At 44.8% G+C, this 24,876-nt stretch overlaps 1 protein-coding gene across 1 annotated transcript; it reads right to left on the bottom strand.

Moving 5' to 3' along the window:
* Window positions 1–212: 212 nt before the first annotated feature.
* On the bottom strand, window positions 213–24,134 carry TNFSF8 (TNF superfamily member 8). Its single transcript, XM_080561634.1, has 5 exons — window positions 22,603–24,134; window positions 20,466–22,468; window positions 15,067–15,112; window positions 7,151–7,222; window positions 213–6,774 (listed from the first exon to the last, which is right to left on the bottom strand). The coding sequence occupies exons 2-5, from the start codon at window positions 20,658–20,660 to the stop codon at window positions 6,377–6,379; spliced, it is 711 nt and encodes a 236-aa protein (XP_080417760.1). The 5' UTR covers window positions 20,661–22,468; window positions 22,603–24,134; the 3' UTR covers window positions 213–6,376.
* Window positions 24,135–24,876: the final 742 nt, after the last annotated feature.

Genomic DNA, 24,876 nt, shown 5'->3' with positions numbered 1-24,876 from the left:
AACTTGCAGGTTGATTCATGCCTATTTTGTTTTCTTATGCAAATTTATGGTTGTTATAATTTTCATTGATAGTTTAATTTAAAGTTTTAAAAAAACAGCTTAATAATTTTTTTGATCTTTGACTCTTCAGTTCCTGTTATCCTTGGAGTGACTTTATGTAATACCTAAACAAAATGCACACCGAAGTTCTTGGTGCTTACTGAGTTTTACAACCTTAAAGTTGAACTGAAATTATTTGGAGCTCAAACAAAAAATAAAAAATTATTCAGTAATGAAGGATAAAAGTCCAAGGAAAAGCTCAAGTGACTCTTTACAAATATTGGCACCAGAAAAATGCACAGTAGTGAATTGTTCCTGTAATGCCACGATCCAAAATTGCTCAAGCTTCTCATATGAAAGCACCTGAACTCCTGCACTGTGTCTCTTCCTGTTTCAAAACACTCAAGTATTTAAGTGGCGGTGTGGTTTCAGAGCCTCCTGGTTGCCATTAAACACCTGCTTGTAGGGAAGTGTACAGTGCTCCCCTGAGCCAGAGCACGAGTACTGAGCACTTTCCAGGACTGGATTCCAAACCTTTAATTAGCACCCAACTAAAATGTTTTAACCAGTCAGTCTTCATACAGACATTTTGTTGCCAGCAGAGAAAAGCAAAAATTTGCAGAGCATTGAAGGACCCTGCTCACTTTGTGCAAACTTCTCTGCCTCTGCGAACTCGCTGCAGGCTCGCAGCTTCTCTTACGTTTTCAGGGGCCAGATCCGCCTCTCATATTCCCATTGTATCACCCCGACACTGTGCTTTCAGGCATTTTCCACCCAGATGTGTTTGATTAAAGACACGCTGCACTGCATTATGAATCAGACGTGTTTATTCAGGAAAACACTCCCTCCCCATCCCCAACTCAATATTTAAACTGGAATAATTAACAACATAAAAAGAAAAAAACTACGTCATTTTACATGATACAATTATTTTGACATTTCATGTGTCTATTGCTAAAGCTCCCGATGCACTGTCTCACAACACAGTCAGGTTTATACATGAAAAAATACCCTTTAAATATAAAGGCTCTGATATTCTGCACACAATCTGCTTGCCAAAGGCAGAAGTTCTGCTCTTCTACCACTGTCAAGCTTGAGGAACTCCTTGAAGCCCCTGGAATTTACATTCATATAAAGTATTAAAAAACTGCATATTCTCATTTTTAAGCATTAAACTTATTATTCCTCTTAAGCGTAAGCTTTAGAAATACCTATTTTTAAACTGTTGCATATGCCAACACACACTCACATCCTCAAAGTTAGAGTATCAATAGACCTCATTTAACTGTTCAATCAGTTTTTTTCCCAATTCTTCATGTTTCTGCGGTTTCCTTCCTTTTTCCTCCTTTACATTTCATTTTTTTTCCCATCCAGATTTTTATGAGAATGAAGAATAGAATCAACAAGGGGAAGAAGCAGAATAACAGAAAAACAAGGAAATACATAAAACTGCAGGTGTGAAAAAAAAATATCTAAAATACTTAATAAACAGTTTTAGGTGAACAAATACTCCCTTCAAAACTTAAATACTGAATTGGTGCCTAATTCCAAAATGTTGCTCCCCCCATCAGTTCTGGACAAGTCCAAGCAACATGCACTAGTGGTAGTGAAACGGCCTAAGTGGGAAAGACTTATTCTTTTTTGCACTCATACATCTAACAACTTACTCAGTTGGCACTGGCATTTTATCTTACAAACATGCTCTGCAGGAGAGCCACAGGCTTTCCAGGAATCTCACCCAGCCTCACAGCACAGGTAGTGCTCTGCTTGGAGCTGTAGATAGTGCCATAAATTATCAGGCCACAGATTAAATGATCGTTTATCATCTCATCTTGAATGGAGCTGTTGAGAGCCAGGGCTTGGTGGACTGAGTAAAGACTCCGTCACCAGTTGACAGTGTCTAAAATAGGCAGCTAATTTGGGTGCTCTGACTCACCGCCTGGATGTTCTTGCTTCAAGACAGCTATATAGGGAAACAGGGATCCTAAATTTAGATGGTGTGGACATGGCTGAAGGGAAATGGTGTGCCAATATCTGCAGGATATGGCATCTGAGGAAAAACTGATCTTACTCATGGTCTACGACATCCTTGTCTTGCAGCAGAGGAGGGTGGTTGCTGCGTACAAGCAGCCCAGAGGTGATGGTGAGTGTGGAGGGGCTGAAGGCTCTGGCTGTGATGCAAAGGTCTCACAGCAGAGCCTGCATGCTGGGGGCTCTGGAGCTTCACCCTCCTTGAAGGCATCTGAATTTTGGAATATGCTGTGCCAGCCTTCTTTGGTCTCTTCCCTTTTCAACCCCAAATCTTCAAGCTCATGGGACCACTTCTGAAAACAGAAATCGGGGGGTCCTAAACCTGAGCTCCCCAAAACATTTTTCCAAGACTCCGTATCCTCACAGCCCATCATGTGTTCTTGCAGTTGAGCCTATTACAACCATAAAAAGCTGGAGCTGGAAGAGGTTTTGAAGGTCACTCAGTGCAACTCCTGCTGTCACAAGTGTTGCTTGTAAGAATTTGCGTCGTTACGGTTGTTCCTCCTATGGAAGATGCCTTTGCTTTCCCTTGTTCTTCACATTGAACACATGTTGTATCACTTCCACTTTGGAAAGACCTGTCAGCAGGCGCAGTTAGAGGTCCCCAAGATCAAAGTCTTCTTATTTATTTTGCTTTTTGGTTGGGTATTTGTGCTGGTTAGTCCCTTTCTTACTTTAATTGCATGACAGGGTACTTGAAAAGACATAGACCTGCTTGCACTTTTCATATCTAATACTGAATTATGAAGAATAATATTCAGAATATAAACATGTTAATTTAAGAGCATGAGCTAGTGGCTGTGACTTCTGCAGAATGTTGTTTGTTCTCCGAAGGAATTTGGGTACGTAAGAGGCATGCGGAGTCAGGCAGTTACTTGGTAGAAGGCCAGCGCGGCATTGATCCAGGTGAGGTTCTTCAAACAGGACCATTCATTTTTGGGTAATACACAGCCCCTTGTTTGGCCCATGGCACAGTAAGGAATTTCTCTCTAAGTGACTAAGATTACTTCCCTGTGGGAAGTGTGGAAAAACAAAATGAAACAAAACCAGAAGTGAAGTGAATGCAAAACTCCAAGTCCATCCATCAGCACTCGTTCAGCCTAACTAGTGCATGTGTGTCAGATAAGCCGTGACCTCATTTTCAGATCTGCACTTTGAGGAGTTTGGGTTCAGGCCAATTTCACAGGAGGTGTCAATGAGCCCTGTGAAGTGTAATTGCAAGCCTGAATTAAAAGCTTCTGCAGCTTTGGGGAAGTTCGGATCCAACTCTGTAACCTCTGATATTAAGCTTGATTTGATTTTGATTTGCTGCCCCCGGGTGAGCTTGGATGGAAGTGTATTGCATTGACTTGACTTCATTTAAGTTCCTATGAACATTTCCTATAGCAATTAACAATGGCCAGAATTAAACCCAGTAACACGTACTTTTTCTGTCAACCAGGATTACAAATAACGGCACATACTAACTCCTGTAGACGCTTCTTCCCCAAGCAGAACATGGTTTAAGAGTGCAATTTCTTCGGTGTCTGAGAAGGGCCAAGAAACCTCATCAGAGCAGACTTCCTTGTGAGATTGCTGCAGTTTCCTGTTTCTGGTCAGGTTAGCAATAGAGCATATGCACAGAAAGCCACAGGTTTGCCACATCTGAGGACCAGGGGAGGAATTTTCAAAATTTCTCCATCCCTTCAGTGCCTTCAGCAGTTGCCCTTTGCCATGGACTGGGGGCTGTGGTGGGGCACCAGAGCAGGCTCTGCTGCTGCCTGGGAGCTCCAGCGCTTGGGGGAGGGCAGGTCTGGGCGATGACCCCAGCAGCAAAGCGGCTCTGCTGCCAGCAGGGAAGCTGACACCACGGGAACAAGTTCTTCCCCAAAGTGTTGCTGTTGCTGAAAAGATGTGGTGGTGTGTGTAGGATCCGCTTGGATTTTTTTTTTCTTTTTTTTTTTTTAAGTATTGTTGTCAAAAATAGTCTGCCTCAAAGAACAAGGAAATAAAAGAAGGAAAGTGATGAAACAGTGAAGTGACGTAGAGTCTGCCAGAAAGTAAGGAGTCTGTGCTGCTTGGCTCGGGGCCCTGTTTCAGTGAAAGCTATTTAACATTTTTATAACTGATGGCAAAATTGCACGCTATTAATGGGCCCTCTTTATGGCTCTAATTTATTCTTATTTCTCAGAGGCAATGAAGTAGAGGCCAGATTGCTTTATCCTGCGGTATTAAAAAGCCTGGGGCTGAGAGGCTTAGCACTGCTTTGTCAGGATTTTTCTCCATCTGGCAAAATAATAGAATAAAATCATCCTATGCAGAGAGCTTCTTTATTATTTATTTATTTTTTTAAATAATGGGCTTTCTCCTTCAATTCAAAGCCTTCAGGGAAAGGCAGTAGTGGAGGGAGTAAATGCATATTTTCATTCATTAGCTGTCTTTTTGATATTCAGGAGCTGACTCCTAACTGCCAGACTATCTTAAACTTCTCTGAGTATTAGTGGTGCGTATCGAGGTGGAGGCAGACAGAGGTTAAAAACCCTGTTCCAAGATGGGAAAGATTTACAGAGGCCAGGCGGGTAAGGTGATCCCAGTGGAGGTTACAATGTCACAGGCAAGGCAAGGGAATTCTTATAAAAATAATTTTCTTTTCTTTAAGGGGGAAAGAGAAAAAGAAAACATGAATTTAGTTTTCTTTTTTTCCTTTTTTTTCCCCAACTATAGATAGCAAAGGAATTTTTGTTTTCATCAATGTCTGTCAAAACAGAAAGCAGGTATCCCTAACAGTGAATGAGCTTGACTGTTCATGATCCTTTGAAAGGTTTTTGTGTATTTTGAAATCACCTGGTCAATGGATTGAAACCTCAGGTATGTACCATGAGTTTCCAGTGAAATAACACACGTAGGAAATCACTTCCATGAGGAGTAATTTGAGTGTGCTAACACAAACCGTTCATCAGATAAGCCTGAATAATAAAAGACTTCCTGGGTTTCTGATGCCAGAAACTGATTTTTTAACTAAACTCATGACTAAAAGGTTTGGTGCAAACTGTTCACCCAGCTTAATCATGTAAAAGGAAGAAAGTACAAGTACCCAAGGGAAAAAGCTGAGTTCCAAATAAAACAGGCCTTAGTAGGACCTCAGTGATGAAGAGAAAAAGGAAAGCATGAGCCCTTTGTAACTTTTTGATCCCTCCCCTCACTTTAAGAATTACATATCAAGTAAAAGTCTGTGTTACTGAAATTCACAGAATAAGAGGGCCTGAGATTATTTTAAGTATACTTAATTATCTGAACTTTTAACTCAAAGAATATCAAATGACTTATGTCCACTGGACTGTCTGAAATCATCTTTGGGGAAGTCTGAACCTCAGATCTAATTCTCAGATTTTCCAGGAGTGCAGGTCTTTGGGTGTGTTTACACACCGGCATGCCATCGTGTCACTCAAGAAACTGCCAAACAAGCAGGACAGGATTTGAGGAAAATATATCATAACAAACTTCTTTGTTATGTGGCACAAGATTATTATTTTAATATTCTTTATGGAAAAGTCTAAAAGCCCCAGGTGAGAACAGAGGCTAAGCATTCTGCATATACAAAGTCTCTGCCCCAAAGAGCTTAATATTAAATAGAAAAGATGGATAAATAGTGAAAAGGAAGACACTTGGAACTAAATTGCATAAAGTCCATAGCAGAATGCAGCCTAGAAATGTCTGGAGAGTCCCAGATCGCCTACATTCTGTCCCAGTGTTTTAGCTACTAGCCTGGGAGTCAGCAATTTCCTCATCTTTACTTTCTTTGTTCTATCCATAAACCTGCTCCAGAGTTGTGGTTGCATGTTCTAGTTGAAAAGAAAGCCTTAATTACAAGCTTTGATTGTTAGTTAATTTTTTTTAAAAAAGACATTGCAAATGAGTATTCCATAAAATTTAGACAAAAGGATTTCTCCATCTCCTGAACACAGGCACCTTGCCAGCAGCACATTAGCCAAAAAGCCATGATATTGTGTACTCTTCCCATAATGTGGTTGCATTTTGGCCTGTATTTGCACAGCATTGTTTGGAGGAACCACTGGCATGTCTGTGGGTTGTGTGCGGGATAGTCCAACACCAATCCTACCCTGAGCCAAAGCAGAGCAACCCTACATCTGCCAGGTGTGGGTCTTGTAGTTCTAGATTTCATTCTGGGACACAAAGTTCCTTGTTTACCCTAGCAATGAGGTAAGATAGGAAACATGAAACAAGGTATAGCCTAGTAAAAGCAGGCTGCTGTCATTCAGAGAAAGACAGAGAAAGTCTGGGCAGCGGTGGAAAGTCAGAGAACTTCTCACATTTCATCACTGTACCTCAAGACCCCAAGAACATTATCATTGGGAAGGGAAATTTCATTCAAGAATTTAGGATGATTAAGTGTTACTGATATCCGGTCCTCCACGTTCAGGTACGTCAAATGGAGCTGGAACAAGGTCTTGAAAGTCTTTTCTTGACACGTGTCTGATGCACACAATGTGGATAATGTTTGCCGGTTGACTTTGCCATTCACAAGGAACTCTATCTTGAGGTCCGTGGGGCTGTTTGAACAGTTGGCAAAATGAAAGTTCAGGTGGCAGTAGATCAAGTAGAGGCCTTGTTGCCGTATCACCAGCTCTTCGCTCTTGCACTGGATGTCTTCACATACACCCTTCCCAACCAAGCTCAGTTTTGAACCGTTTACTGGACTTGACACTAGAAAGAAAAGCATGGAAATTGTAAAATGAGCTGATGAACTCCACTGAGCTAAATTTAAATTTATGGGATGTGCAGCAAGGTATTTTCTAGTAAATCGAGACACCTGCTCTGAGGTTGTCCCATAGGAAACTCCCAGAGAGAGCCCTGGCCTGGTGGCTGAGAGCTCACAGGTGGAAGTGGGGTGCTGAAAAGTCGCATGGACTGTGCAGCCCTTCGGGAAAGCCAAGACAGGGAGATGTGGTTAAAAATGGCCTTCTGCAATATTTAAGGGAAGTGGAGATGCATATTTGTGTGTTTGCGTGGGGAAGGTATCTATTATTTCTTTTGAAGTTAAAGAAAATACTGATGTGATCAGATAGGGCACCTCACTGACCTCTCATGTACGCAGCGGCTCCCTTGGTCGGGACATTCTGTAGGATTCTTAAAAAGTCTTCAGAGGTGTTCCCTGAAGGAAACAACACGTTAGGTGACCGCTCCTGATTTCTTAGTACTGTAAAACATACTGTTGGCATTCGGCATCTCTCTTGTTGGAGCCGGGCTATGGGCAAACCGCTCAGCAGCAGCCAGAGGAGTGCGTGTTTGGGAGCTGGCTCCTGCTCCTTGGCTGATACCACCTAACCTGCACGGGGCTGTCATAGCGCCGTAGCTCCCTCGGTAAGCTTTTAACACCCTACAGTGCCGGCAGGACGCGGTTCTCGCTCCAAAACGCCGGCTCCCCCCGGGCCGGGGCTGTCCCTGCGCTGGGTGCGCGGGGCCGGCTCCCTCCCGCGGCCGCGCCCGGCACTGCCGGCGGCTCCGGGGCGCCCGCACCGCGGCCCGGTGCCACAGCCCGGCCCTGCAGCCCGGTCCTGCAGCCCGGTACCACATCCCGGTGCCACATCCCGGCACCACATCCCAACACCACATCCCTGTACCACATCCTGGCCCTGCATACCGGCTCCTGTATCCCAACTCCTGCATCCCAGCTCCTGCACCTCACCTCCTGCATCCCAGCTCCTGCACCTCACCTCCTGCATCCCAGCTCCTGCACCTCACCTCCTGCATCCCAGCTCCTGCCTCCCAGCTCCTCCCTCCCAGTTTTGCATCCCTGACCCTGCCCCCTTTCCCCCTGCTGCTTCCTTTCCCATTTCACCTCCCTTCCAGCCACCTTTCGCTTTCCCATCTACTTTTCCTAAGCCTCTCCTCCTTACTGAGCATTGAATGCATGGCACTGATTATTCCTCTTTTATTCTGTGATTATAAAGAGCAGAGTTAGTACAGCTCTGTGTAGCTCACATGCCTGTGGATGCACAGACAAGATTTAGGATTCAGAAGAAGAGTGTATCCCCCATGGGGCAACCAGGCAGGTGGGTGGTTGTTCCTCATTGCATTGACCTCTCCTTATTTACATCTCCTGGCCCTGCTGATGCTGGGGAAGGAGCAGCTCAGATGGGAGATTGGGAATTCCCTGTGTTTTATTCCACAGCTGAATACAAGAAATGCAATATGAAGAAATTTCAGTAAAGCCCAACCAAATTATACAACCCTATCCCAGGGAACACAAATCATCTCTATTTTCCTGTGACCTCATTTACAAAATTGGTATGAGTCACCCACCCAGAAGGGTCCCTGAAGGACCAGTTAATACACGGAATTAAACATCCAGGACGTCAGATGACATATATCTCGTTCCTTACATGAACAGTATAGAAGTTTACTAAATACAGAGTGAGTCAAGAATCTTAACTTTCACAGAATTCCTGAAACTAAAGGTACAAGAAAACACAATCTCCAGACCCTTACAGTGTCTGCTTAGCCTGATTTTTCAGAGATGCTTGGTCAGGAGGATAGATAAATGAGGGAAAAGTGGGTCCCACACACAAGTCCCACTGATTGGTGATTTGTAACAGCGTCCCCTTTGCACTCGTACTGTTGGAGGAGGTTATGTATGTCTTGAAAGAACTGTAATCTCTCTCTGACTCCATAAGCTGAAACACTTTTGAGGGGAGCAGGTGTTCCCTGCTCTCCAAGAATGAGTAAATTGTGTATCAAAGTCCCTTGTCTGTGCTGGAAATCCCCAGAGAAAAACCAAAGCCTACTTCTCTGATGTTAGTCATATCAACACAGTGTTTTAATGAGTGTACAGAAATAAGGAGATGTAGAATTGAAGAAAACTCTTCTGACCCTTATTTCAGGCTAATGCAGATACAGTGGTAGCAAGAGTCTCTGGCAATGCACAGCCAGTGCCCTGAGCCCACTTGCATTACTGATGTCCTGCAGGAAAGAAGAGTAGTTTTAGAGAAACCCAGTGCCATTTCGGGGCTTTACCCTACAAAGCAGAAAATCCCCTGCTGCTCAAGCAGACCTTGGAAGCTGCAGCCCCACAACTTGCTAGGCAAGCAGAAGTGCTGTACCCGCATGCAAGCACCTTGATGTTGCCAGGAGCCCCATCAGCCCTGAGCTATCTCAGGATTTTCATGGCATCACTCAAAACCTACCCCTCACTCATGTGGCTGTGTTTGCACTTTCAAAGCTGTACTTACATCCATTGATGTCAGCAAGTTTTGTACATGTGTGTTTAAGCCACTTGTTTGGTGACATCAGCTGTGTTTCTGAGAAGGCAAGTTATGGAAAAAAATGTATAAAGACATTTCCTGTCCTCGCTCCTCTGAGACAGCTTGTAACCTTTTTCTAGTTTTATTTCTCAAGTTACTTCTTTTATCTGAAACATACCAGCACAAGCCGGCAAAGACTAAAATTACTAGAGCTTCAGGACTGATCGATGGATATGTTCAATCACATTGCCTAATTGACTTTGCACTAGTAGCAGTGTAAATCAGAAGTAATCCCACAGAAGTCAATAGGATTATATCAGCTTAAAAACACTGTGAGAAGGAGGAAAAGCACAGCCACAACTGGGTCTAAGTACCAAGGAGCCCACACTGGTTTCATGTCCGCTGTGATGCACGGACGCTGCAGATCAGGTTGCTTGAAAGAAACCTGCTGATAAAGGAGGCCTCGTAGCAGGAAGCCATTTAGGTTATTTTGTCCTAAGGAAGCCCTTAGGCGACAATGCACTTTTGTCTTCCTGACCCCTTTTACCATAGGATAAGCATCCAGAGGCGGCAGCCCTGAAGGAAAGGGCTAAGCAATTTTTGTGTGCATTACGAAGCTTTTCCCCACCGAGCCAAAGGCGCTGTGAAATGGCTCAGAGGAGCTGCAGCCTCAATGACACCTCCACGATTTCCACCTGGGGTGCAAAATGGAAGGAGGCTTGCGTTGAAACAGCAGGACCTATAGAGGCTGTGTCTGCCTGCCAGGAGGAACCTGAGGCTGCAGGACACGTGGTTGTGTCTGAGCCAGGTCCGAGGAGATGTGGCTCCACCTGGGGAACTCTCCTCACCACTTGCTGCCTCAGTTTCCCCACCTGTGAGATGGGTGTAACAGGAGCAGAGGCACAGGGCAGTGATACCAAGAGCTAAAAGTGTCATGACAGAGCAAGGCATTGCTACCCAGGCAGGAAAAGCCCCTTAGATGTTTTGTTTGTTTTTGATGCTCCTCCTAGTACCAACCTCCCATGTGTTACAGTGAGGTTCCTCTGCAAGGCATACAGCATTAGGGCTGGCTGGGGGCTGAGTGTGGACAGTCACAAACAGGTCAAAAACCTGATCTTATCTTAAGGATAAATTAAATAAGAAAAATATCCTTAAAGGTAAAGAAGACAATAAACAGCTTTCAATCCTTTCTTACACTCTACCGATTTAAATGCTGACAAAATTAGGCAAGGTGACTTCATATGTTTCTGTCAGAGTGCTGGAGCCAGCAGAACTCGCTGTGCTTTATTTCTCTGCAGCCCCTCTGTGACACCCCACAGCTCTCTCTGACCTCCCCCCTTCCAGTTTAGGTGTCCTGCAAGCAGCTGCTGGCCGGCACTGGTGGAGGGTCCCAGCTGCGTGGTGCTGTGACAAGTGCCAGCTGGGTGATGTCCTCTCCTGGGCTCTACCTGTGGCTGTGCTTGTTGTGCATGCACTGAGTGTCTTCGGTCCTTGGGAGCCCAAGGACAACCACACTGGTCCTGGGCATGCAAAGGGGCATGAACTCAGCTGGCAGTTTTGCCTCCTTCCAAAAAATGGAGACTTCAGAAGCATCCCTTTCTTTCCTTCGGATTTAGGAATAACATCTTATGAACTCCTCATCACAACAAACCTGACTACTGCAAGGTTTTCAGCACAGAGTTTAAGGCCAAAACTCTTCAAGGCTTTCACCTGCTTGCCAGTATTGCATGGGTCACATAATTTCATGGAGCTATTTGTATATGTATATATATAATACTCCACAACTTGCATTTTTAGTATTGGAGAGGCAGAGGATCTAACATTCAGCATTTTTTGGCAATACTAATCATCTCGGTACTAATTAAATAAGCCCCTGTTATGGCTAACTGGAATCAGGCTGGGTGCAGTTTCCGCTGGATGCTTGCCAAGGAGCATGCCTCTGCAATCTTTCTGGCATTTGCAAGCCCAGGCTTGACAAAATTTTCTGAACAGAGAAACACAGCTCGTCTGCCCTGACCTTGCTGAGAGCAGACAGACCCTCATACAGTTTTACATATATACGCACAAACGTGCACGTGTACTGTAGCTGATAAAGCAAAAAAACATGGTGTAAACGTCAAGTGTCCATTTCTGAAGAACCCACTGTCCTGGGGTTTGTGGCTAACACCCTGGTGGCTTCAGTAGTTTGCCCTGGGACAATTCCCGGACAGAAGAGACCAAGTTTAGGCATAGAAGGTCAGTCTGCACTCAGATATATTACCACAGTTCTGGAAAGACTGTTTGCTTCACCAGCTTCAGCCTGATTTACCCTAGGGTAGAAAATAATGTATAGGTGAATGTCACATGTATTATCTTTAATTCCTGGGACCAGATTTTTTGTTTGGGAAGCTATTTCCCCTTGCAACTGTGAATGGGGTGCTGAATTTTCTTTGAATTATCCTTATATGTATGCGTAGTGCACGTGTACCTATGTATCTGCAGGTTTTTCATTTTGTGAATGAGAGAAGATTTGGTTTCATGTCTCTGTAGTTCCAAATAAAAAGAAAAGCCACCAGTCCAGGTTTACAGCATTTCAAGGGAAATGAGGCTCGGTGAGGACAGTGTGGAGAGGAGGAGGACTGAACATCTCCAGATGTTGGCAGATCATAAATTTCTCTGTGTCTTGGTTTTTTCCACCAAAATGAATCTACCAATCATACCCTTCTGGCCTGTATTGATATTTACGGCAACCTGTGATTCCATATTTATGAACGTAGATGAGTTTCTGCAGAGAAATATTTCCCCAGAAACAACACTTCACAAACATTTACTTCACGATGAATTTAATGCCTTCCCCCTGTTGCTTCAGCAACGATGGCACAGGGGTTTTCAGGAAATTGCTATCGTTTTTCACACAAACATTAAATTAGCTGACGTTGCATCTCAGCTACTGCTTGTACATTTCTGGAAACCCATCCACTGAGGACAGACAGCTGAGTCAGGAAGGCAAAACTCCTATAGATCTGCTTTAGTGCCCACTGGTGTATAGCTAATAATAGAACACAATCTCCTTGGAAATCTAAATGCAAATCACAGTGTTTTTCCTGCTTTGAGATCACTAAATTAATTCGGGGAAGTAGCCACGTCTGGACCACTGTCCCTTCATAGTGCAATGCACTCTGCCTGAGTGAGGCGCAGACGTTCCCACCTGCACACTCCTGCATCCCCTGTTAGCACCTCTGAGAGGCTTTGCACAAGTTGACCCCTTCAGCCCCCCCATTTCTACAGACACAGGGTTGGAGCAAGGTTGAGCACCCAACTGGCAACTCAGCAATGCTCAGTTTGCTTTCTCGGCCTCCTTTCAACTCAGGGCTTCCAAGTCCCGTTGTGAAACAGGGGGTGCAACACCCCCCAAATTGCACTATCAACACTGAGGCTGTCCGAGGGGCAGGCACAGATGCAAACCTAAATCCACAGCCACTCCAGCCTCACCACCGTCACCATCCTGCAATATTCCTTATTTTTCTGTTCTTGCTCTGCAGCTGCGGGATGGGGCCTTGCAGCAGCCGCCGAGGCTCCCTGCTTAGAAGTCAGCAAGCGATGCCTGGCAGCGGATGACAGAGCTCCGTGCCGAGGGGCCTGCTGTAAATTACCCACTGGGATCTATTAATCAATTAGCCCCGCTTTATGCATTTTAAGAGAAAAATAAAAGGCCATTGTAATTTGCTCACACTTTAATGCTCCATTACCCCATCAGAGCTGTGCAATAGAGCCTGACAGGCAGCAAGGGGTAGGCTGATCGAGCACCTGCACACACTGCAGACAGCTTTCGGCAGCCCTTCCTGCCTTGTGGCATTTTGTTATGCCCTCCTTTGTCTTACACTAATGGCATCACCACAGATTTAGCAGCAGAATTTGGAGCAACAGGGTGCCTGTAATTGATATTGACCCAAAGGCAAAATGTTTTCTAGCTAAGGAAACATGTCTTGTAAATTCCTGGAGAGAACATGCTCCTCCCGCCTGGCACCTGCCAGGTGTTGATGAGGAGAAAGAACAATTGGCACAGATTTCGAGATTTGAAAATAAATAATATTGCAATGCAACATTTTTTTTTTTTTTTTTTGCAATGTGAGACCTCTCCCTCCTACCCTGGGAATGCCAGTATTGCTCGTGTTTTGCTTTACAATAACCCTGACCTACGATATGTGCTCAGTGGCTCCTCCTCTGTCAATCACTAGACACCGCTCCGATGGCTTTCGCTACCTCTTTCTAATCGGTGGTAAAACTCAGCCATGAAAACCAGCACCGTTCTGGTGATTTCTCTGAGGCTGGGCTGGCTTGTGAGGCAGAGGCTCTGCTCTGGGGCTGCACCGCCCCGTGGGCACCGGGGAATTGCTGTCACCACAGGGGACGTGGGCAGCCAGGCTGAGGCTTTGCAACCACTTCGGTTTGCAAAGCTCCTTTTTGGGCACTTCTGGGGATGCACTAGAATGAGGCTGTGATAGGGCTGCCCAAACTCCCTTATCCAAATCTGCCCTGCATGTTAAGACCCTGCTTTATTTCTGAGGATCTTCAAGTACAACCTAAAGTACCAGAAAGCCATAGAAAAACTTAAGGAGATATAGGGGAGATAGACACAGACTAAAAAATGCACCAAGGGGACATCCTGAGGGGAGAAAAAAATCCCTCCAGTTTTACAGGAGTTTGAAAACACACAAAAATGATGGTGAGGCTGATGCAAAGTTCTCAGGAAGGGCAGTGGGACATGCAGGGACAACTTCGTGTGGTATGAAAAAAGCCCAATACAGAAGAGTCCTGGATTCATGAATTCTGCTAGTTACAGTGTATGTTGCCCAGATACTGCATTATGTCACCTGTGCACAAAAACAGAGGTGCAGAAAATATAGTTATGTAATTAAGGTTTTCTGGACCTTGATTTTTTAGATTCCTGTTGTGCTAACACCTCTAGATAAACACTCTGCTTCAGTTTTCCCATCTGAGGAGTGGGAGGTGATGCTATCTCCTATCTTCTGGGACTAAATAAGAACTCATATTTGCAAGTCAAAATACTTGGTGCTAAGGACCGTAGAACCAGGAAGGCGAAAGAAATGAAATAAACAGAGCTTCTCTGATTTATGCTAAGGAAAAGCAGAATATTGGTAGGCTGTTTCTGCTAGTCTAGTTTGAAAGGTTTCTCCATTTTTGGTCTCCCTATGTCCGTACTCTGCCTGTTTAAATTCCCTGCTCCTTGCCTCTTGCTGCTGCTGTTTTCCACTTGCCTCTCCTCAACCTACCCCTTCCCTCCTCCCTTTTTCCCGCAAGCCAGTAAGAAACACATAACTACTCCAGACCAGAGGAGTTCAAGAGGAGCTCCTGTTGTTTTGAAATATGCGCTAACATGTTTACACCCAATCCTTTCAAGGACAGGGACATTACGTCCACCTGTGCAAGAGCCAGCCCTTAAAATAAGACCTAACAGAATGATGTTCACATCCTCTGGCAAAAATGCTCTCTTGCAAAGACACTTCAGGGCAGATTCAGAAATGCTTGTTATTTCCTTAGCTATGCCCTGGTTTCCGGAGGTACCGAGTAATTTGAAAGCTTTTTTTCTTCTTCTTCTTCTTCTTTTTTTTTTTTTTTCCACTGCCTTGGCTTTTCACCAAGAAGTGACTTTATGTGAAATGTTGACATGTGCATAATTGCCTTACTCACGATCCTGGGCAATATTTGCATTACAGATGAAACACTGCACAGGCTGTCAATTTAGGCGTCTTACCTTTGCGGATGGGTTCTGTGATGCCCTCTGTGGCAGGATCAGCTGCCTGGAAGAGAAATGAGAGCAGGGAGGTTATTCTGGGAGCAGGGTACACCTGTGTTCTAGTGGGACCCTACTTTACAAGTTGATATTAAAGGTTTCCACTGCATCCCAAGAAGGCACTGCAGAGCCGGGCGTTACAGGGCATATGGCTCCTACAGAGCATCCCAGCAGCCCAGTGAGGGAGTGCTGTGGAGCACAGCCCTCCAGCAACCTCTGCACTCAGGCAAATTCATCCTCAGTCATTCCACATCACAGCCTTTTTTTTTTTTTTTCTGAAAGTAGAAATCTACATTTCTGACACAGCAGTTTTCTCAGTGCTGTAAGAAATGTGTGTGGCTTCTGTTGGGGTTGTTTTGGAAGCAGAAGCCCTGAAGTTCTCCCTGTGGCTTGCAAAGCTTGGAGAGAGTACGACAGAGCGGGACTGGACACCCTTCAGAGCCAGCGTCTGGCCCTGGGAAGCCTGGCTGGATGAAAATAAAATCTGCAGAGCCCCAGCATGGGTCTGGGAGCAGCAGTGTTGTCCTGCCTCAGCTCTTCTCCTACTTCTTGCCGAGATGTAAATCTAAAGGTCAAAAAGGAATGAGAAATTGTCCTCCATCAGCATGGCCTGAAAACTTCTCAGGAAACATGCTCCAAGTGTGAAATACGGTAGGCTTCATCTGTGGTCTAGCTTCTGTTTCAGCATACCTCTCTGCTTTCCAAACATGAATTCCTCGGGCCTGTGCCTGCTTGTGTATTTACTTCCATGCAGGTTATATCTCTAACAGCTCATAACTGTCCATCAGTACCCCCAGGGAGCAAACAAATTTTCCTGACAGCTGTGGAAAGAAACTATGAGTGCCTCAGCGCTTGAAACTCTGTGTCATGTCCCTTCGCTCACACACACTGCTAATTTCAGTATCAGGGAGTGGTTTCTGTTCCCTTCCAGGCTACCCTAAACTGACTCTTTTGTTCTCAAATCCAATTACCTGGGCTAATTGTGCCATGTAACCTGGCCAGGCCCAATTTAGCATGTCCAAGGATTAGAAAGTTGGAAATCTGCTACTAGTTTTGGCAGAACATCTGGTATCTCCCAGGAGAAGTGAGGCAGCCCATGCACGTGGCAGGAGACACCATCATCCACAGTGATCTGGAGATCTCGAGGGTCTTAAAACATGAGCGCTTTATTTTTGGGTATAAATAGAATAATGTGTGGCATGAGGAGAAAGAAGATGGTTGGACAGTGAGAGAAGTCACACTGTGTCTGTTTCTGGTACTTAATGTTGTGGCCTTAGATGTTTAAGGATACATTTAATTAGACTTTGGCCTAACGTGACCATGCTTTCAACCACAGCTGAGGTGTAGAGCTGTGTCTGTTCCAGGCAAGCCAAAACTATCCTTTGGTCTAGTAGCAAAATGCTGCACCCTGCAGATAGAGATTGCATAGGCGCTTCGTGATTTGGGAACCTGCAATATCCGAGTCGTTCATTTTCTCTCCCCACACCCATGTAAGACAGGGAGAAAGATGCTATCTCCCCAACAAGATTATGCTCAATGAAATCAGGCAGGAAAGCTATGGCTGCTTGCAGAGAGGCTGGTAAAGTGACCGAGATGTTACTATCAGTGAGGTGCTCGCCTTGCAGCCCTCTCTCAGAGAAAGCATGCAGGATGAGACTGATGGCACGCAGCTTGATTTGTAGCCAGGGCAACATAAAAAGAATTAAAATGAATTAACATATCATACCCTCACTTGGGAAGTCTCCCAGTGGGTGAAAACAGCAGATATTAATTTAATTTATTTTAGTGACAAGTGACTAGGTATTCAAATAACACTTTAGATGTTGCTTTGAAATTTTACTAGCATTGCTGTTTTCTCTTGTGACAGCCAGCACGTTGCATGTAACGGTGTAATCTGGAATGTAAAGGGGCACATGCTAGGAGCTCAGAGAGGTTAAATAATAGAGCACCAGCTCGGGAACAATTCAGTACAATGAATTCACCCTGTCTGCAGTGATCTGGGTGCTGCTGATGAAGGATCTCAGACCTGGCAAGCAGAAGAATTTGTGTTTGCTTCATTAGAGAAAATGATAGGTGCCAGTGAAAGTCCTGTCTTTCTTCCTTCCTTTAATTACTTTACAAGATATTTTCCCAAGCTGAGACAGGCCAGTGCTGTTATAGTCACAGAACCACAGAATGGCCCAAGTTGGAAGGGACCCACAGGGACCATTGAGTCCAGGCCCTGGACCACCCAAAAACCAGACCCTAAGTCTGAGAGCATTGTCTAAATGCTCCTTGAGCTCTGGCAGCTCAGTGCCATGCCCACATCCCTGGGGAGCCTGTCCCAGTGCCCGAGCACCTCTGGGTGCAGAACCTTTCCCTAACACCCAGCCTGACCCTCCCCTGTCCCAGCTCCGTGCCGTTCCCTCGGGTCACTCTAACACTGAGCTCAGGACTGAGTATTTGTTTAACCAGAAGTCTCCAAAATGCGTGCCCACATCTACAAAGCCCAAGACAACGCACCCCAAAACACAGTCCCCCAGAAACGAGCCTGGGACCAGCTTCATGAGGCCCAGGGCTCTTGCAAGAGTGCGTCCCATGGGTCCCAGCAACAGAAGCTGAGGACATTAATTAATCCCCAGGCCTCAAAACTTCATTACCCGTGGCTGGCTGAGCCGGGGGGCAAAACAGACGTACTTTCGTGTTCAATGAGTGGGAAACTGCTGGCAGGGGCTATTTTCAGTTTTTGGCTTTTTTTTTTCTTTCTCGTTTTTGTCAGGGTTGTCCACCAGAGGGGGCCATCAGGCTCCGGTGGGCGTGCTCTCGGCAAGGCTCCTTGCAGACCTTTTAAGCAGCCATAAATGAGGCAAAGGCAACGCTGGGAAGTGGCTCCTGCAGCCCCACTGCTAACGGGGTTTGTAGGGTAGCTAGCGGCAGGACCAGAGGGAATGGCCTCAAGTTGCGCCAGGAGAGGTTCAGGTTGGAAATGAGGAGCCATTTCTTCTCAGAAAGAGCAGTCAGGCATTGGAACGGGATGCCCAGGGAGGTGGTGGAGTCACCGTCCCTGGGGGTGTTCAAGGAAAGGTTGGACGTGGTGCTGAGGGACAGGGTTTAGTGGGTGACATTGGTGGTAGGGGGATGGTTGGACCAGATGATCTTGGAGGTCTTTTCCAACCCTAATAATTCTATGATTGACTCCAGCGGCCTGAGGAGGAGACCATCAAACACAAAGACCACCACTGACTCGAGCAGTCAGCTAGTGCCGGAGCAGTGCTCAGATGACTTACCCATGCCACTTGGAGGGTGACAATATGACCTCTACAAAATGCAGAGCAGTGACGGACTGTCCCAGACTTCGCTCAGAATCTGTTCATAGCACTACACCTCACGGCCTAGGTGTCTAATACAGCGTACCTTGCAGTACAGGACAAGGTGTCCTGGGCTTTATGTGTCCTAATTACAGTTCTCTAGTCCTTTCTTTACTCTTCCACTGATTTTACCTCTCTCTCTCCATACATATAGACATCTACTTAGGTGTGTGTGTGTTTATCTATATCTATCATCTGTATCTATATCTATCGATCTGTATATATATTTAGCAGCAGTGAACCGCAGCAGGCAGAAGCATGGAGGCCTCATGGCCCTTCTAACAGTGTTAAGAGGGAAAATGTAGGCAAAGGTCCACTATGCAGCAACTGTTCTTGTCTGAGAGGAAAAACAAAAATCACTTCCGAAAGATATAGGTAAGTGAATGGCCCAATGCAAAGTGTTTCTGCAGATGAAAGCTGGGAACTGAACTGACTTCAGCCCTGAATGTAGTTCCAAAAAATGGCACTTCCCAGGTCTGACACTGTGCTGTACCGCCTTTCTTGAAAACAAGGTGTAAAGGAAATTTCTTAGGGTGTTGGAAAATGTGGGGGGGATGAATAATGTTTCCAAATCTAACACCGTTTCCGAAGCAGCTGCAGTAATGTCATTAGTCTTTTAAATGAAAACCTTGACTCTTTCAGTAATACTGTTCCTCTGGCAACTGGTGTAACTGCATTTATCCTGATGGAGAAGTAATTTAATGCTTACTTTCATAATAACTACAAATGAAAGCCTCATTATATAGGAAAACTGTGGCAATTCTGTAATTACCCAGGCTGTTATTTTAAAGATCTCCCTTAATGTCCCACTATTTATCACTTGAAAATCCCCGTGTCTCATTCTAACTGTTTCCAAACTGCTTCTCTTTTGGAAGAACGCTGATTTCAGGTAAATGACTCCTTGCTGGTACAACTTAAAGAAGTATCAGTCAAGCTTTAATGGTTTAATTTCTGGGTAATGTGCATACACAGATACATAAATTGTACAAGATCAATTTAGTAAGAGAAAATATTGTGCTGAATGAACATATTTTGTTTTCCATGGCCAGCATCATTCAGCAGCTCCATGCTGGTGCTTTCATTCTATGAATCATAGCAGAGGTGCTTCAGAATCTAGATTTTTGCGTTAAGATTTCAAAGGCTATAAAACTTCTAATGTGATATTTTACTCTGGTAAAATTTTTAGCAACGTTCCTGGTAGGATCAGAAATGCACCTTTTGTATTCACAAGCCTGTACCTCTGTCGTGGCTGGACCTGTCTCACTGATTCCCCATTCAGTCCCAGATCCTCTTTATTTTAAGAAGGGGGAAATGTCTTTACGCAGAGGGAAGAGTTCTTTTTCTCAGACCTTGTCTCGCTTACATCCTTCAGTTATCCTTGCTATAACTATTTTTGCATTAAAAAATCATTCCCGAGAGCAAGACTGACAAAAATGTGAGGCATCACGAGGTTCCTTGCCCCATCCACTGCTCAGGGTCTTTCAAGGGAGCTCTGCTTCACTGCCTCTCATGGCATCCTAGCAGACAGCACCACACAGCATCACGCAGCGAGATGGCTCGTGTTGTGTCCGTCCCTAACAAACACTGCCAGACCAGGCAAGACCAGACCAGACTATCTTGGACAGCGGTAGCTCTCCAAAGAAGTGACAGGGGATACATATAAGCCAGGCAGCAGAGAGTGAGACACCGATGTGTCTTCATTCCACTTCTCCTCTTAACTAGGCTGGACATAGGGTGGATTGACCCTTGAATTATGAGTTTCCCACTTCCATTCATAGAGAAGAAATTGCATGCTAGAAATAATGTTGCCCATGGAGCAATGATTTCTTTTTTGAAAGTTCTTTTCTCTCCCTCTTTGTTTTGTCCCCTACCTTGTGTGTGTGTACTCATTACAGGTGGCAGAGATCGATCTGCTAGCTACAGAGTATTATTTGGAGAGAGGGAGGTTACATTAGAAAATAAAGAAAAAAGAACAAAAGAAAAAGCCAATGAATAAAGTGAGAAATCGCTTACCGTCCTCTGAATGACTAAGACCATGATGGTGGCTAGTGCAAAGACGAGTAATGTGGCGAGGGTAGCGATGATGAAATACAAACATGTTTTGTTAGTGGCTCCAAGCCTCCTTGAAACGGTGTCTTCACTCACATGCATGGCTGATTCATGAGAGTCCTTCACCTGAAAAAGTGTTTGCTCTTGTGCCGAGCACATTCTTATATAGCTCTCAGGGTACTGCTCTGTATCTCCCCTTGATCAGGTTCAGGTTGCAGCCCATCTCTGTTCCTGGCAGGATTTTCCCCCTTCATCCTGGCTCATGTGATCTGGAAAAAAAACTTCATCACTTGTGGTATGAAGAAAGAAGGACCTGGGGGCGTGAGGCAGGTCGCAGCTGTGAAGAGGGGAAGGAGCTTCATGTTCTTGATCAGGGATTTCGCGACAGCCGTCTTGTATGCTGCATTGGAGGTTTCTGATGTCAGAAGGTGAATAGTTACCAAGATCAGTCCCCCCCCTCCCTGCCGCTGGCTTTCTGTGAAAAAGAGAGCTATGCAAATTTTGTTTCATTTTATACTCAGTGCAGCTACAGCTCGGTACAGTACCTCACCCCAGAGCGCTGCCTTCCTGTTGCACAGAGTAACCTCTTGTGATTCTCCGCAGCGTCCCAGCGCCGTGATCGCCGGCGCTCTGCATTCAGGCATGACCTGGGCTTTCTGTGTGGTGGCTGTTCCTCCTGCCTCTGAAGGTCTGCAGATGCTGGGTGAGATTATGCTTGAACAATTCACAGAAATTGTCAGGAAGATGTCTCTGATGCAGGATGCAAGTTCTAGGCAAAGGCATAGGCAGAAAGTGGTCACACGAAAGTAACTGAAAGCATGATGTCAGGATGTGCCCACAGAGCATGTCTGGATTTGCCTCCGTGCCTTGACTTATATGCAGCTGCTGAATTAATCCTGGTTTATCCCTTGCCCACAAGCCTCTCTGTTCCAGGCTTGGTGTAGCACCCAGCCATGGGGTTTCTCACCAAACCCAGTCGACACTTCTCTAACTGGAAGCACCGCCACTCCTTTCCAGCGTGGAATCACCAGTAGTACCTAACCCTGCATTTTTTACGTGAGATGACTCCTTGCTTTCTGGCTAGCCCAACTCTAAAGACATTTTGGTGTTCTGAAAATTTTCACAGTTAGATGAACATCCTCTTTTGATTCATAACTACGGAAACCAAATAGCTTGTGTAACAGATCAGGATGACTAGGATTATTATTTGTTTTAGCTATTCCCAGTTCAGTGATATAAGGTCATCAGAATGATCAAACAGGATCTTACCAATGGTCCATCTATCTTAACAGCTTGCCTTCAGTAGAGTACAGCAACAAATGTCTTGGGAAAGATATCAGAATGGAAAAAGCAGGTAAAGTTATTTATTGAGTGTAATTATCCAGGTTCCTCTGATTTTGGCTTATGGGACTACCAAACCAGATGTGGTACCTTTCTATTTTAATCCAATTCTGCTTTATACCCCTGACAGTAAGGCGTCCTGGCATCTTACTGTTATTACTACTTAGCTTTAAAAAATTTCACCAGAGCACAGCAGTACAAAAGCTTGTATAGGTTTCCAAACAGTGTTTTTCAGAGCATCTCTTATCACTGTGGAAACAGGCACAGTCTATTTTAATCAGAGACAAATGGAAGAAGCCTCCTCTCCTGAAAGATGAAATGGTACAGTAAGATACTTGGTCAGGGCTTCCTCAGGAAGTCTGTCACTCAAGCCTGAGAGGTTGGATGAGGTGGATCTTCACGCTCTCAGTCCTGTTTCATGGCAGCAAACATTTTGGACAGCACCTGGAAGCAGTGGTTCTCAATCACCCTGCTATGTACTGGAAATCAGTCTTGATTTGCAAGGAAAAGAATTGCACATTCCTGAAGGCTCTTTTAAACCCTTCCAGCAGCCAGTCCTGCAGAGCTTCAAACCCATCTTTGGGAAAGCAGAGCATGGAGGTGTTCCCAAAGAGCATCATTGCTCCCTAGCAATGTGAAAATGTGACAATTGTGAAATGCAGGAAGATCCAAACTGCAAAGATCTTGCAGTGACTGACGGCATCTATTATACTTTATAAGACATTAAACATCTCTTGCTCATGGTAGAGCAGATGCATACCTCAGCAAGGAAGATGATTTGCAGGAGAGTAATGATGTTGTAGTTTTAAGAATGTCCCAGCATCTTCAGTGTCATGAGGAGAGTACTGTCCTCTGCGAGCTTGTAGGTGTTTGTGGCTGCACCGAGATATGCATGGTCAGCTCTTCATGCAAATGTAAAACACTTGTGCTAACCTTACGTCTAAGTAGACAACCAGATACTGCAGTGGTGATAACGATAAAATGAGATCAATGAAGGCCATTAAAGGAAAATGGGAAAAGTTCAGCCCCTGTGCAAGCAGGTGCAAACCAGATTAAATTTGGCTTGTTACTTTCTAGACTAAATACAGTCAGCCCACTAGCATGGCACTTGAATGCTGCAGCGTTTAGTGAGCCAGCAATGCTGAAATTTGCTGGGAAGGTCACATACAAAACATATGGCAGGCACAGAGCTTCTAGTCGTGCAATGATATCATGCAGTACAGATTTCCAAGACAGCAAACACCTCAGAATGCCCCAGGTAACAGCAGGATCAACAGATGATTCCCCTTCTTTCACCGAGGAGGGTGAAATGCCTTGAATTGTCGGAGGGAAATACTGCTCAGCCGAGCCAGATGTACAGCTAAGGTAGCCAGTAGTTTTGCAGCAGGAAAACACGACAGGTTGAATGGATGCTTCTGCTACTGTAGCTTTGTCTTAGGCAGTAAATAAACCACCTCACCCCCCAGTCAAATAGCTGCTCTTGGGGTAAAGTGGCCGTGTACCCTGTCTTGAGGGTGGTGATACACTTTCAGACATAACTTTAGTGCAATGCTGTTACCCTTTATGTCCAACAACCTCACTCTACAAACCCTATCATGCCAGCTGCCTGATTATGCCTGATTTCCAGAGCCCAGTTCACTGTTTTCATGCCTTCTGAACAGTGTTGCATCCATTCTCACAAGCTCCAGTTGAGAGGCTAAATAGCAGGTGCTTGCCCTGTATTTGCATTGACTCTCTAATATGAGGCACCTGCTGCATCCTCTGCTGTAAAGAGCTTTGCTTAAAAGGACAAAGAGGGAGAAAACAAGTGAACCACAAAAACAGCAATTCTAATGATTTCTTGGTAGAGTTTTCAAGTGAGTGTCTTTAGCAGAAAAATAGGAAATATCCCAGCCCCCTTTTTAATATTTATTTATCTACTCCTCTACTGAAAGGAACCAAACAACCTTACTGAGAACTGAAAACCCATCCATGTGGTCAATGGAAATTCACCTTTGACTGAAGTTTGTGAGAACTGAAAACTTTTCTGAAAGACATTAAAAGCCAATTCTTCAGAGACATGTATGTGCCCAGCTGCCACTAAAATCCAGAGGCGTGAAGAATACAAATGCCTTTAGCAGTTTCTGTTTTGATCCTCAGTGGGAACCGAGTCCGTTTCTCATCAAAACCATCATTCATGTTTACGCCCATATCGTTTAGTGCCAGAGCCTTGTATTTAGATTTCCACGATCTAAGAGAGCTCAGAATATGTACCATGATGTATCTTTTATTATCGTGTATGTTTCCTCACCTCATCCCACTAATTAAGGGTTTTAGATAGCAAATATGCTTTTGGGCTCGTACCTTCAAAGAGACCCTCTTAAAGAAAGAGCTCTTTGACTTTAGCTAAATTGTAAATCACTTGAAATGGAAATGCAACATCAGTAAACTGAGGTTACTGCAAAACATCATTAGTACTCAAGGTATGAATCACAGGTTTTTAAGTTTCCTCCGATGAATCATTCTCTTGTATTGTGCTTTGGTGTTATGTTTGTACTTCTCATCTCAGCCCGAGCTGAGGGAGATGGGTGCCTGGGCCAGGGTCCTTCTGCTGAGCACTCCTCACTCCTGAAAAATGCTTCAGTGCTTGATCCCGCAGGAGTAGCATATGGATCAGCAGAGGTCTGGTCCACCTTGCCTTTCATTTATTGAGACATGGTAAAGTATGTACCCTGCTAGATAGGCAGGTTATTGTGGGCGTCTCCAGAACAGTTCTGCCCTCCACCAGCTTCCACCAGGGTGAGGAACTAAGAGGATATTCAAAATCCCAGTGATGCTTAATTTCCATTGAAAGCCAGCAATTCAAGGATTGAGAAAGATTTTTTTTTAAAGAGTATTTATTAAAAACTGTGCCTGTTTGTGTGATCCTGATCCAAGGCTGGTCACAGAAGGAAGTAAATGACACTCCAGTATCACACTAATACTGCTGTGGTGATATTGTTGGCAGTTGCCATAAAAGAGTCTTCTGAGGGAGATGCTGCATATCTCTCATCCA

The sequence above is a fragment of the Anser brachyrhynchus genome (genome assembly GCF_964034855.1).
Source record: "Anser brachyrhynchus genome assembly, chromosome: 19".
Classification (NCBI taxonomy): Eukaryota; Metazoa; Chordata; class Aves; order Anseriformes; family Anatidae; genus Anser; species Anser brachyrhynchus.
This window is presented reverse-complemented; position numbering and strand designations above follow the sequence as displayed.

Coding starts and splice junctions, on each gene's coding strand:
- TNFSF8 (XM_080561634.1), bottom strand. CDS start 20,660: ATGTGCTCGGCACAAGAGCAAACACTTTTTCAGGTGAAGGACTCTCAT. Junction 15,113..20,465: donor TCTTAGTCATTCAGAGGACG/GTAAGCGATTTC, acceptor TTTCTCTTCCAG/GCAGCTGATCCTGCCACAGA. Junction 6,775..7,150: donor AGCCGCTGCGTACATGAGAG/GTCAGTGAGGTG, acceptor TTTTCTTTCTAG/TGTCAAGTCCAGTAAACGGT.